The sequence below is a fragment of the Zosterops lateralis genome, assembly GCF_965231275.1.
Source record: "Zosterops lateralis genome assembly, chromosome: 1".
In the NCBI taxonomy this organism is placed as follows: Eukaryota; Metazoa; Chordata; class Aves; order Passeriformes; family Zosteropidae; genus Zosterops; species Zosterops lateralis.
The window spans coordinates 94,292,855-94,307,270 of NC_139762.1; the positions used below are offsets into that span (position 1 = coordinate 94,292,855).

Here is a 14,416-nt window from a genome sequence, read left to right on the forward strand (position 1 = left end):
AAAAACCCAAACCAAAACCAAATAAAACCAAAAACCCCTTGCTCCTAAACAGAAAACATCCCATCTCTTTTCTTTTAATTCCTGTTTCCAAAGCAATGTTTTTGTTTTGCCCTCCTCCAGTGACTTCCATGTGTGTGCTCTCTAACAGAAAGCCTGAAAACATACATCTAAGTTGTTGGTTGAGCTCTGCTGTTCTGCCTTTTAATGAGGAACATTCTACTTTTTTGTAATGAAATCTAAGAATTTTTAAAGCAGTGCATTAATTTGCCACTGTATTTCCTATGGAATTTGTGTTTCTGTTTTTGGGGGAATAGCATAGGCAGAGGGACATAATAAAAATGTAAAAAAAATAATTCTCCCTAAAAGTTCAGTTAGATTTCAAAATGAGGAATCTAAATAGCATGCACTTCTGATGTTTATTTATTGAACTGCAAGATTTGCTTGTGTAACATGAACAGATTTCAGTGCTTAATGCATAATCTTCAACCCTGGAAAACTTGAAGAGGATTAAGCCCATTTAAAAACGATGTTCTTCTTCAGAATAAATAACTTCTTGTTTGTTATTATAATCATTTAAGCACGTGCACTTAGAAAAGAATTTGTAAGCAAAGGGAGGAATGACCTTACCAGCATGCAAGTATGCCAGATCAGGATTTTCAATGTCTGGGTGTAGCTCTTTCAAGTGGTTACGAAACTCCACAGGGATATTTGTTCCATAGTCACACCTAGGACAGTTGTACATTTTTACTCCTTCATGCTTTCCCGTATGCAAGATGTGTTTACGGATATTTTCTGCACAGTTAGATCTAAACAGCAATGAGAAAAAGAAAAAAAAAATTATATATTTATTTACTTTCTACCAGTCGTTCAAATAAAACCTAGTGTAGTCATCACTCATTTTTCATTATCTGTAGATTTTTTGCATCCTCTTAAGTTTTACATAAATGTTGTTCTTTGCATGAAGGCTCCCAAAGCTGTTTCAGGTTAACTGAACATTACATCTGAACCAGAATGATTGATTTGTAACAGAATTTCTGTTTTTCTCATGGTAGTCAGTGATGGACAGAAATTAAGCAAAAGTCTTTATTTAGCAAAACTGAAATTCACAAATGCCTGTAATATTCCCAACGGAGCTCATATGAACCTTTCCTACACAGTTCCTAAATTCAACAGGAGTTGCTGTGAATTTTTTTGGCAAGTATGTTCCACCAACTTTCATCTCACTGCGTGAACTGTTCCTAGGAAGGGGGATTGAGTTGTTCAAGTTTACATCTTTTTGAAAATACACACGGATTCTGGTTTACACCTTAAACACAGCTTTTGTGAAAGTAGTGGAATTTCCATGCATAAAAGTCAGATTACATATACAATTAGTTCAACACATTTTAAAGCAATATTTATAATCATATTTCTGAAAAAAAGTTATAAGAAAAGATTTCATGATTCCCTTGTTCACAGAGAGATACATACAGCAGTAATTTTTAATTTCTAGTCTTTAAAAATTTCCTATCCCATTACAAAATTATTGTGCATTAGAAATCCCTACTTATTTAAACTTTGTTATGAATCCTACATAAAATACATTGCTGCTCCATTTATTTCAATCAGAAATAGTCAGTATATTTATTCTTGACTCAAAAGAACAGAACCAACCATGTGTACCATGGCTTTGGGGTTTTGCTTAGACTTTCTTACAAGCATATACTATTATTATTGCTAAACTAAGAACAGTAGTTCAGCCTAACTGGAAAAAAGTGCAAACACTGATATAAACCACACAAATGCATAATACTTCACAAATACTCAAACAAGACAACTGTAGCATTTTGGGCAAGTGGTTATATACCCCTCACTGATAAAAATTCCACAGTAATAGGCGCCTAAAAAAAGGACCCCTTAAATTAAACTGGAAGTAGCAGCTTGAAGTTCTGCTGGAATGCTTGCCTCTCCCTCGGAAATGTTCATAGTAAAGTTGATATCTGCCTTACGGTGCTGCCAAAGCTCACCCTCTGTCATGTCCATCTGCTATATACTGGTATAATGGTCAAATGCCTGAGAATGTCAGAGAAGACAGTTATCACTGAAAAATATAGAAAATATTGGTCCTCAGCATCTTTCAGAATTCAGCCCTAAAAATGTTACAATGCTCATAAATGTTGTTAAAATGAAATACGTATTTTACAAAAAAAGAAAAAAAAGGTAGTGTATACTGCAATGAAAGCAGGAGACAACCTGGTAACCTTCTATCATGGGTTATACTTTAAAGGGCAGTAGATTAAAGCAGAGCATATGAATCTGAAATAAAATATCTGTGTTCTTTCAGCTTAGCTCTCATACTATGTTAAGGAAAAATATAAAACTTTTTACTTTGAAATATTTCTGTGAAATATATAAAGGATCTGTGGAGACCTATATAAGAGTTGTGAAGAAAACCCAGCCTGTTCAAGCTATAAAAGGCCAGTTTTATCTCCTTTGATTTGGAATTTGCTTCAGCCACTTTAAACAGAGCAATCCCGAAGCCTCATTTATTCAGTCATCAGTAAAAATCTGTCGCTAAACACATCAACATACAGATATAAAAAATTTAAACTCATATTTTTCCATGTGACAAGGCCAGGAAAGCTTAATCAGAAATAAGGAATATGAGATCACAAGGCATTACAAATGGTCTCTCATATTAGGCTGCAAAGCAGCAATTGCCATCATCATAAGATAAACCATGATAGTAACTGGCAAATCCAAGCATTTTTTGAACCCAAGGGATACCTTTAAATATGACAGGACAAAAGTATACTGCATATAAAATGTTTCTTAATTATTCAGTGTGCTTTGAATGTGTGTTTTATTAGGAGTCTTCTCCCAGGTCCTGTACAAGTATGTTATTATATGTCTGACACAAAACACCCCCACTAACACACTGTGTGTGTAGCTACATCACTTCATATCATATGAGTAAACACAAGGTCTGTGATTTTAAGCAGCACTGTATTTTTATTAAAGCTATCTCATGACAAGAATATATAACTAAAACATTATAATCTTGCAATAGTGAAGATAGTTAAGCTTTTGACAGGCCTTGTATTATAAGATTCACTTCCAGGTGTTTATAAACTTTGAATATGAATTGAAATATGGATTTCCTTTGTTCTGAAATTTGGAAAATAGAGCCCAGCCCAATAAAAATCGTTTGAGGAAAGTCTTTCTGGTTTTTGAGTTCCAGTCTGAATTACAGCCACAAACAAATAAATGCAGGTTTTAGGAGACTAGCCTGTAGTTCAGTAAAGATATAGTAGAGGTTTCTAAGTTAAATTACTATTACCATTGCTTCATGTAAGCATGCTTTCATCCTCATGATCCATTTTTAAAATCAAACTTATATATTTCTGTCAATTTGTCCATGCTCTGAAGTAACAGGAAGTGAACTCATTAGAGAGACTTTATTAGTCTAAAGCGACAGTCAATGAGTTTATATTCAATTCTGATGTAGAGAAACACAATAAAAATTTTCTTTTTATTTCAAGTCTTGCAGTATGTCTTATTAGATGTGAAGAGAAGTTTGAGACTTGATTCAAAGCCCACAAAAAACCCTATTAAAGAGAAGAGGGAGGCCTGTATGGATTTTTCAGTTGTCTTGTCAGTACTATACACAGTGAGAGAGGAGATGGAAAATGTTGCTAAGGTACTTTGCAGATGAACAGAAAATATGAGGAGCTGAAAAGCTCAGCCCATACTTCCCATGCAACAAACCTGTATGACCCCCTCCATGAAAGACTGATATATTGGGAAGGGCACAGGCCTACTTTCCATGAAGAGGAGAGCTCCCACATCTCTGTAAAGGATAACACTTTAAAATAAGGGAGACAGATGGTAAGATTCTCCTGAGAAAGGCAGCTACTGCTTAAGATGAACAGAAAACCTCTTCTGGAAAAAAGACAAAAAAGGGCATTTGTCTCTAATGTTCATCAAATAGCAATGCATTCCCACTGCTGTTCTAGTTGCACATTCCATGTTGCCATTACAAGTCCATTCCTACCAACCAGGTGTCTTTTTCTGCTCTTAATAAATTAATGGTTCCTGTGTATTCAAGTAGGATAAACTGGAAATGACTTTTCAATTGTAAAATGGTACTTTAGTCACAGAATCAGCATGCTTAAGGCTCAAAGGGACCTCTTGAGATTCTCTGGTTCATCCCTGCTGCTCAGGAATGATGACCCATGGCCAGATGCCCAGGACCAGTTTTAGGCAGCTTCAGAATATCTCCAAAGATATCTTCCACCTTCCCTGAGCTGCCTGTGCCAGTGCTCAGTCACCCTAGCAATGGAATTGTGTTCCCTGATGTTCGGAGGAAACCTCCTATCTTCCTGTTTGTACCAATTGCCTCTTGTTCTGTCTCTGAGCACCAATGAGAAAGAGCTTCCCTTCAGATATGTGTGCACAGAGATGACATCCCCTGAGTCTTTTCTTGACACTGACCAGTCCCAACTCTCTCTCTCTCTCTCTCTATTTGGGATGCTCCAATTACAAACAATTTATTCAGCTTTTCAGTGGCCATCAAGCTTGCACAGAAATCATCCTGTGACAAGGAAGTCTGATGCCCCATTCCATAGCCATCTGCACTCTTGCCTCTTAGCACCATTGATCCAATTTGTTGGGAGACTGAAATAAAGTGGAAGGTTAGGAGCTGTATAAATGGCCAGACATCTTCTCAACATGAGAAGCTGTTGCCTCTGTTTACTTTTCCTTCCTTCTCCTATCCTTAAATATATATGTTTCAATTCTTTACAAAAAGAAACCAAAACTATGGCATTGTGCTAAGAACAAGAAACAAGAGTGCATGGTCTACAGAAGAGTGGGAAAATCAGGCTTCTGGTGGATGGGACAAAAGTCCTCATAACTGCATTCCTCCTTAACCCAAAAAGTGCCTTTAGCCCCTGAAAGGTAGTGTAAGTGCCTCTATGAAGACATTTTCTCCACTGCATTGGCAAGCTATAATGTGCAAAAGACTGGATTCCTCAGCAAAACTAGGCCTATACCAGCATAAACAGCAGCACTGTTCAGGGGTCTGGGATGGCAGAGCAGAGACATGCATTTCGCAGAGATTGGAGTCCAAAGTCAGCAGCAGAGAAACATGGGTGGAACAATGAGTCTTGGAGCAAATCTGTGCTGGGGGGAAAACAGTCTGCCTGAAGGTCCCCTCAGTAAGTGCAGTCTGCAGTTATATTCTCCATCATCTCTTCCTTCTTTCCTGCCTTGCAGAGCTCAGCCAGCCAGTCTCACCAGCAAGCAGTACAAGGGCAGGGATTTGGGCATCCCTTCTCTGTGCAGAGGGACTCATCCCCAGCCTCCTGGCTGGATTGTGCTCTGCACTCTCCAGCCAGCAGCCCTGATTCAAGCAGCCTCTGTAAACAGCCAAGTTCAGTAGTTAACTGCAGACCTGTGGCTGCCCAGTACCAAGCTATTTGCTGTCCTTGTTTTTTACGTAGTGTTTTGGATAAAAATCATGAAGTAAGAGAAATTAACAAAATATCTGTCAATTCTAAATTTGCCCATGCAGAATAGGAATGCTTCTATATTTTAAAGGGTTTTTTTATATAAGAAGACATTAGCATTGTATTAAACAGCTAAATGAAATATTGCAGGAAGTAATCAATTTTTATTATTTTTTTCCTATTTACTAATAAGAAACTGAAATTAGAGCACTCTTCCATTATGCAGTGCCTGACATTTTCAGAAAGATACTTACTGCAAGACATGGAAATGGAAGGTTTTAGAGGTGCAAATGAGGCAAAATGTTAATTATCTAGTCCACTAAGTTTTAAAAAATTTAGCACCTTGTAGGACTCTTATTTGCACAAAATAAACCTTTTTCAAAAGGTCTTCTCCAGCACATTAGGTATAAACACCCTCTTTCTGCAGAGAAATGCATATACCATAAAAGACTTACGGCAGCTCCATTGACATCACTATTTACAACATGAAAACAAATACAGTGATACAACCAAGTGATTGAAAAGATTTCTATTTTTCCCCTGTTTGTCAGTATGAATCAACTTCAGTCTCATATAGACAGGTCTTCTGCCCCCTTTATACCCTGCTATGCAACCTGCAAGTACAGAGAAACTGCAGCATTTTGACCGAAAAATAGCAAAGTCTCCAGATATTTTCTTCCAGAAATAAAAGCATTTATGATGAAAGTAAACTTCTGAATGAAGCAATATGTACAATTGTAGATTCCTAACCTCAGTTAATCACCAAATATTTGCAGGTATTTCTTTCAGAGAAAATGCCATTTAACTAGGAAAACTGTCTTTGAATCAAAATTGCAATAATGTTATTACACTAGAAAAGGAGAGCCATAGATTTTTAGAAATGCAAAGTCATATGGAACATTTACCTTGAACTCATTGATAGCACAGTTCATAAACATTCTCCCAGTGATTCTTTTCTCAAATCATAACTCTCTTCTTACTAAAACATGGTTTCTGATGGAGAGCAATAGGGAGTCCTTTGAAATCACAGGCAAATTACTCTTCAGTTGATCACTCTCCCTTTTACAAAGTGTTGTATTTCTTATCCCCCTGCATCTAGCTAACAGTGCTACATGTCCAACACAGCTTGCCTGGCTGTAGAATCTCCTGATACACAGACCTCCAGCAGGAGAGCTACAGAGACCAAGTTCCTTTCAACTCACTCAGAGGAATCATCAGGTTCTCCTTACATTCTTTCCAGTTGCTTTAAGCTTTGAATACATTCACATTTCACACCAGTGCTGCATAAATGGATGTGATGACTTTCCCCAGACTCAGCATTCTCCAGTTGCAGTCAGTTCTGGAAACTGCTAGATACTTCTTGCAGCACCAAGAGCTCCTGCACACTCAGTCAAATGCAGGTACCTTTCAAGTTGTTTTCAGCACTACTGCTTTCCAAAACACACAACCCCTCTAGCCTGACTTTGTTTCTTGCTGTCATTAAACTGTATGAAAACTAGCATTCAGCAGGGTGGTGGTAAACAACCTAAAGGGCAATGTTTTCTTGACAGGAAAGAAAAAAATATCTCAATCTGTGGTAATTACATTATACAAGCAGGCTTATTCAATCAAAACCTCCACAATGACAGTCATTTTGCCCAACTTCTACTTAGCAAAAACCCAAACCAACCAACCAACCAACCAGAAATTCTTCTCTGCATATTCAAGATTTAGCTACATTTCTGTTTTTTTTTAAAAATAAACTCATTGCCTGTTAGTGCAAACTAGCTATATAATAATGCATAATCTGCACATACCACTGGCAATTCAGACTGCAAGTTCAAACATTAAGCTTACCTTTCAGTGCTACAAGTCAATACAGTATTGCACAAGAAATAATAAAAAAAACAACTATCATAGCCAAAAATGTGATAATGTGTTGAAAATAACATTATAAAACTGCAATAATTATTAGATGTTAACAAACACACATAATATATACATTAAGAAATGTAATGTATTTTCTCAGCCTTCTCACTACTAACATGCATCTGGGTTACTTTTTTCCTTGCTCTGCCTTTAAAAGCAAAAGTTCTACCTTTTATTTAGGTTTTAAGTGAGTGGGGAAACAATCACACAGATACAAGTGCCAATGCTCTGCAACCAACTTCAATTCTCAAGTGACTTATGATACTATTGCCGGAATTAGCAGCACATGGCTCCTTGGAAACTCAGAAGGGCAACTCCAATGTACCCAGTGCCAGCTCAGCTCTGCTTGTCACTGCTGCCAAACACCTCCCTGTGCTGTTCCAGAAGACCTCTGGTGGACAGAGGCAATGAGCTGCTGGGAACAAGCAACACCTTTGCCATCATAGCTGCTTCTGAAGCGAGTATTTGCTCACAGCTTTTCAACTCTACCAAGAAAAGGTGACTAAAATACACATTGACAGTGCTATAAAAATGCATGCCCAAAAACCTGGTGGCCACTTGTATTGCCATGTTTTCATGTACTGCCATGTAGTGCATGTGTTGCCACTCAGAAAATATGAAGTAGCCCATAAAACAGAGTACACTACATTTACATGCTTTAATGAGATTTTATAATACAGTCAGTTTCACAAAGGAAATAATAAAATGTATTTGGGATTTATTCTGATAGTATTATACCAACACTCAGGGATAATAATCGTAATGTTTTCTGCTTTTCTACATTTTTAGCTTTGCATTTTTTTCTGTAATGATCTATTTGTTATGACATACAGTATGTGTGACAGATGTCCAATGCTGGCTGCTAAAAAGTAGCAGAGCCCTGTAGGGAAGCAGCAAAAACTTGTGCGTCAGCAGAGAAAATGATGGAAGATTGATAATTACTGCTTGTGTCTGAGCTCCATTCAGCAGACTAGCATGTCCAAATTGTAATTTGGCCATGGATCCACCATTCTATTTACAATGTATTGGAATGAAAATTCCCAGTTTCAAGTAATTGATCATTACGATAGCCGAAGTAAACGCTTTTAAAGGCAAATTCAGGGTAATTGGAAATTCTGAAGGGAAATAAGAAGTGATGTACTCTAGTCTTGTTTACCTCTGAGGAATCTGTAAATCCAGTTACAACCCTGCACAGTGAACAAAAACCGAAGTATAGACCCAGTGCTGGCATCTAGATCTACTCATGAATTTCAGAGTATTTTTGTAAAAAAACAGCAAACAACAGACTCCACAATTAAAAAAAACCCCATGACTTTCTCCAGGAAAAAACCCATCTGTGATTCCAAGGAACTATGGCATCCTGCCTTAAATACTTCCATTCTATTTTCTACAAGAAAAGAGAGAAAGAAACAAAGAAGAGGCTTTTAGACAGAAACCTGCTAATTATATCCAAACTGCTAGACTTGGAAGGAATGGATGGAAAGAGTAAAGAAAGTCATGGAAATGTGCCTCAGTTCTCCACCTGTGCTGTGGTCCTCATTGTCCCTCACAGGTGCTGTGCAGAACAAAGGAAGGAAAAAACCAAACCAACCAAAACCAAAACAACAATAACCAAACTATTTTTCATAGGACTGATCTGCTTCTCAAAACTCTCTGTAACATTTGCTCGAACTCCTGGCTTCCACTTTGCTGCAGGCAGAGTGGTCTCTGTGATGGCCCAGCTCAAGGGCCTGTGTGCCTGCAGCTTGAGGGATGCAGGGGTCTGCTGTGCACAGTGCACTGCTGCACTGTGTCAGCCAAGGTTTAAGTGGCAGAAATAGCAGGTGGAGTTCATCTATTTCACAGTAACTGAGAATAATCACTCCATTGTTCATGGGCTTCCTCCCTCCCCCTTTCCTTTCCTCTTAGAGCAGATGGCATAAAAGAGAAGTTGGTCTGAGAAACAGCACCTCTGCAGTGGTGTGAGGATGGAGACCGGGCTTTAGATATCACAGGCCCTGATTTAACAAGGTACTTACGCATTTGTGCGGCTTAAGTACAAGCAGCCCCCGTTGACTTCAAAAGAATGACTCACAAGGTTAAATTTATGTACATGATCAAATACCTTGCTGAAATGAGGCCATGGAAAACATCAATTTTTTAAAAAAGCTGGGATGAATTTAATTGAAGACACGCATTTCCTTTCAACATCAATTTTTTCCCTATTGTACTTCTTTTAATGACCACATAAAGTAACTGAACAATTCTGTGGAGTCTGTTTGTATATCCTCAGGAACACATAAAGTATTTTCACAGATATAGAAGTGCAGATGGAGCCTAGCAAAGGGTGTGGACTCTAGCGGCTGCACAAGATGAAACTGGACTCCTAATGTTGCTGGAGTCAGAAATGATAGCAACAGACCCTAAAGGCTGCCTGTCAATCTCAGATGCAGATGGTACTTCGTCCAACTGGCCTTCGTGTCAGTTCCTTCAGCCATTTTAGTGACAACACGGTTCCCTAGAGGGCAGATCCTGTTGCTTTGCAGCCTGGATTCATACCCAGGGCACTGTAGTCTGTACAATCTCTGCTCAAAGTAGGTTTTTTTAATGCTAATACAGTGCCTCTTCTTGCCCTATCCCAGCCTCAACCCCCCCATGCAAAAAGAGATGGTCATTTTCTTCCTCATTTCAAATGCTCCAATTTATCAAAGGAATCAGCAATAATTGTCTGAAAGATTCACTTTTGTTATGCATGCCAAAACTATATATAAAATCCCTGCTAATAAAATTTGCAGACAACACTGTAATTGGCAGCATGATTAATAGCAATGACACTACCATCTTACAGAGCAGTCGCAGAAGCCAGGCGTGTTCAATCACAACATGTACACACACAATTACATGTTAGCTTTCTCACCTTTGCACAATGCATGCAAGTAACTTAGACAATGCTGTGAAAAGCTGTGACACTGAAAATGATTTAGAGATTAGTGGACCATCAGTTTAATGTGAACTTCTAGTGTGATGCTATAAGCAGAAAGGCCCCATGCTATATTTAGCTGTATAAGCAAGGGAGTAGCAAGCAAATGTAAGGATGTAATGCTCCCTTTGCAATACCAGAGAAACTAATTCTAGAATATTTCCTGTATTACTGCCTACACTTAAAAAGGGAACAAACAGCCACAAAGTGATTATAAATAGAAATAGAAGTTAAGTGGGGTAAAAATCTCTAAACACTTAATAAGAACCCTTTCTATTTTGCTTATTACACTTGAGCTTGGCCCATGAGTAACTTAACATGGAAAAAAGGTGTGATTAAGGAGCAACTTAACTTAGAGAAAACCTATATGAAACCGAAAGCAATGACTGCAAGTTAACAGTCAAATTCAACTGAGAAACAAAGCACAATTTCTTCAGCAATTAATCTTTCACAGAAGGGAAGCTGGTTCTGCAACTTTATGTTTTCAGATCAAACCTGAATATGTTTCTAGATCATAAAATTCAGTCAGAATTAGTAGGTTCAGGACAGAGTAAACTGAGAAAAAAATAAAAAACAAAAACCCCCAAAAAACACCTATGCAGTTTGTTTTCTGTAGGTCAGACTGGCTCAGCTTAAGGCTTTTTCTGGGCTCAAAGTCTCCAAGAAGTACAGTTTAAGTCTGAAAAATGTCATTGTGAGGTCAGCCATTTATTGTGCTTCCATGATGTCATGGAAATTTGGTCAGTCTGCAAATTAAAATATATTCTTCCTGGCTGTCAATACTGCAAAAATATCTTAGATTCTGAAAGTCAAATTTAGGTCTTTAGGTGGAGGCATGATTGATTATCTAATCTAAAATGTGTGTTGAAAGCATGTATCAGAGAAACATCATTCTCTTCAGATTATGTCCTCATAATGCCATTTTCTGCACAAATGTAAGTAAATGCAGCATTTGGCTCTGTACTTTGGGCTTACTTCACAGACATCATTCACTCCAAGAGTACTGGTTTTAGGAGTAAGGAGCAAGCAAAACGTGATTTTTGTTCCTACACGAGTACATTTGCCTATAAGGACGCCCTGCTGCTCAGTAAGAAACTGCAGTTTTCACATAGCTGGAATTTAACTGGAGACCTACACATTAAAATTAATGTGCTCTGTACTTGACCAAAAACTACTGAAATGGAATGAAAACACTGAACTATGTATTTGACTTACCTAGCATACTTATATGTAAGTAAAGTAAATAGTACTTAAGACTATTCAAAGCTGCAGATAAGGTGTCTTGTTAAATATTAGATTAAAATTGGACCACCCAGAATAGACACATTTTTACTGTTCTTTCAACAATACACAATTATGTCTAACAGACATAACTAGATGAGAAATCAGGGCAACATTCTAAATCTATTGATAGACAAGAATAGGAACTGCTTGAATGGTATTACTTCAAAAAGCTAACCCAAGAAGAAAAAAATTTAAACACCAGGGCAAAAGCCTTCTGGATACCAATGAAATTCTGTCATATTGAGGAATTTTATAGACCAATACCAAACAAATTATCCTAGGATCATGTATGCAAAGGTTCGGTCTTAAAGAAAAAACTGACAACCATATAAAATTAACCCCATCATATCACATGAAAATAAGCCTCTTTCATTATGATAGATACTATTACGGACTTGTCTTTTTTCCCACAGTGGGTTAACATGAAAAGAGGGAAGAATGGTAAAATATGAAACTTTTTCTTTTGCTTCACCTTTCACATTCTGGTATCATACAAGGGCAGAAACTAATGAACTTGCTCATCTTTGAAACCCTTTTGCATGCTTCTTCCTTCACCCTTCACTCTGATCCTCGCAGATCTTCCCTTATGTGTGTGCCAATTTTACTGGTATAATATGTGCACTTTTATTAGTTGTGTTCTGATGATTTCTACTGAGAGATACTTAAAGCTTATACAAGTCAAAAACTATTTTATCACTTCTGAAGAAAACTAATAGTGCAGAGCCACTGAATGATAAGAGAGACCACTGAATTTATTTAATAATGCATGTCCATTTCACAAAAATGGCCTGTGTAATCCTTTTAAAAATAATAACCTGTTCATTTCAGACCTTGCACAATGCTTCTCTTTGTCCCTTGTAAGTCTCTCAAATGTCTTATTTTAAAGGAATATATAGTACTCCCGGAAGACATTTTCCCATTTCTATTCTCTTCAACTCCTGTGAGCCCTTGTTCTGTGTGATAAGGCAATCTCCTTCGGGATCTGAGCTGTGTAGTTTCGCACCACGAGTGACAAGGACTCAACTTGAATAACTGCTGTGCGCAGGTTGTAATTATGTCAGCTGGAGTGTTGAACAAGGGGACTGATTAATGTGAGCCCCAGCCCAGGCACAGTCCCTATCAAAACCTTCGTGCAGGCCAGCAGTGGGGATGGGTTAAAGCAGAAAGACAAAACATGCTGTATCGTCCATGATAGATGAATTGCTCCAACAGTCTTCAGGCAGATGTTCCAGGACAGTATAATATACAATTACTCTGCCTTATCACCTTCCCAGGGACAATAAAGCTTCCTCCTTCTATAGCTCATGTGAGTGAAGGCAAAATTAGTTTTACTTTTACAACACTGGCTCACTTATCATGTTGCCTTGATTGTGCTTTTACAGCTAAAGAAAACATATATTGCACTCTTAAACTAAAAACAAACAAACAAACACAACCCACCAAAAAATAACTCTGCACTTCTCATCTTTTATATAAAACCAAACTATTCCTTTGAATCTATTTTGCATCATAGTTAATCCTTGAAGAGCTAATTCAGTATGTGATTCTAAGGAACAGTACTAACTTTAGAACAACTGGACCTGTTCATAAGCTTAATGTTATATGTACATACGTGAAAGGACCTTAGTGATTCAAGTCAGAATGCATAGATAATAAAAAATACACAGGTCTGGTGCAAAAGATGCCTATGTGAATAACATGCCATCAGTGACTATTTTAACTAAGCACTCATTGTAAAAATGCTACAGCACTCTTGTAAAACAATTCTTTGAGAAGTCATTAATCCACATGCCTCCTTGAAGGCCACAAGAGTTTACTCTACAACAATTATAAACAATCTCTATATTTTCCAAAAGTAAATATAAATTAAGTAAATAATATAAATTTAGGAAAAAATCTATCTATCTATCTATCTATCTATCTATCTATCTATCTATCTATCTACCTATCTATCTATCCATCTACCTATCTATCTGTATTTGTTCCTTTTTGTTATCAGATGTATACAGTTTGAGTTTTTTTGCTGCAGAGATGGAAGTAGTCTATATGTTTCAGTGCTATTTCCACGAGTTTGCAGAATAGCAGCTTACTAACATGAGGTGAATAGCAAGAGAAGAATGTAGCTCAAAATATCCTGAAATCCTTCCTTTCTAAGTACTGGATGGGTATAGATAAAGCTGTGCTTTAAAGAAGAGAGTCTAAATAGTACCACTTGCATTCCAAGATACATTGCTTTCACTACTATCCTTTCTCCAGCTATATAACAATGACATGATCTCCAAAAACAAAACAAAACAAAAAAATGCACCCACAAACACATTTAGCAAGACACGTATTTGAAGGTCAGGTTTAAAAACAAAACCAGACTAAACCAGCCAAGGCTGATTCTAATGGCACTTAAGACTGCATACATATTTGAAAAATTCTATTTATATGCATTTGATTTTCATGAAAGGTATTGAACTACTAGTCCATAAAGGAGAGATAAGACTTTCTAAGGAGACTATGGGAATTAGGCACTGATACTGCACTTCAACTTGAATGCAGGCTCTCAGCTGTTACACCTTCTTTGAGGTTTTAGTCATTAAACAATATCACAGTCCTGGCAACAATAACGTTTCACCATATCAGTACAGGCTTTCCTGTACTCCTCTGGTGAAATGCAATCCCATGTTTATGAATCAAAAAGTAGGTCCAAGAAAGCTGGTATGATCTCACTGCACAGCATGTTGACCTGAGAGGGCAGCACAACAGGATAATGACATGCCAATTGCTG

General features: G+C 37.4%; 1 protein-coding gene across 2 annotated transcripts in view; it reads right to left on the reverse strand.

Moving 5' to 3' along the window:
- ZNF407 (zinc finger protein 407) overlaps window positions 1-14,416 on the reverse strand; it is a 334,832-nt gene that overhangs the window by 97,161 nt on the left and 223,255 nt on the right. For both annotated transcript variants that reach the window (XR_014590699.1, XM_083867457.1), the window contains exon 8: window positions 628-806. Coding sequence is in view for 1 of the 2 variants with exons in the window: in XM_083867457.1 (XP_083723583.1) it covers window positions 628-806 (179 nt within the window). In the remaining variant the exon portion in view is untranslated. The remainder of the gene's footprint in view (window positions 1-627; window positions 807-14,416) is intronic.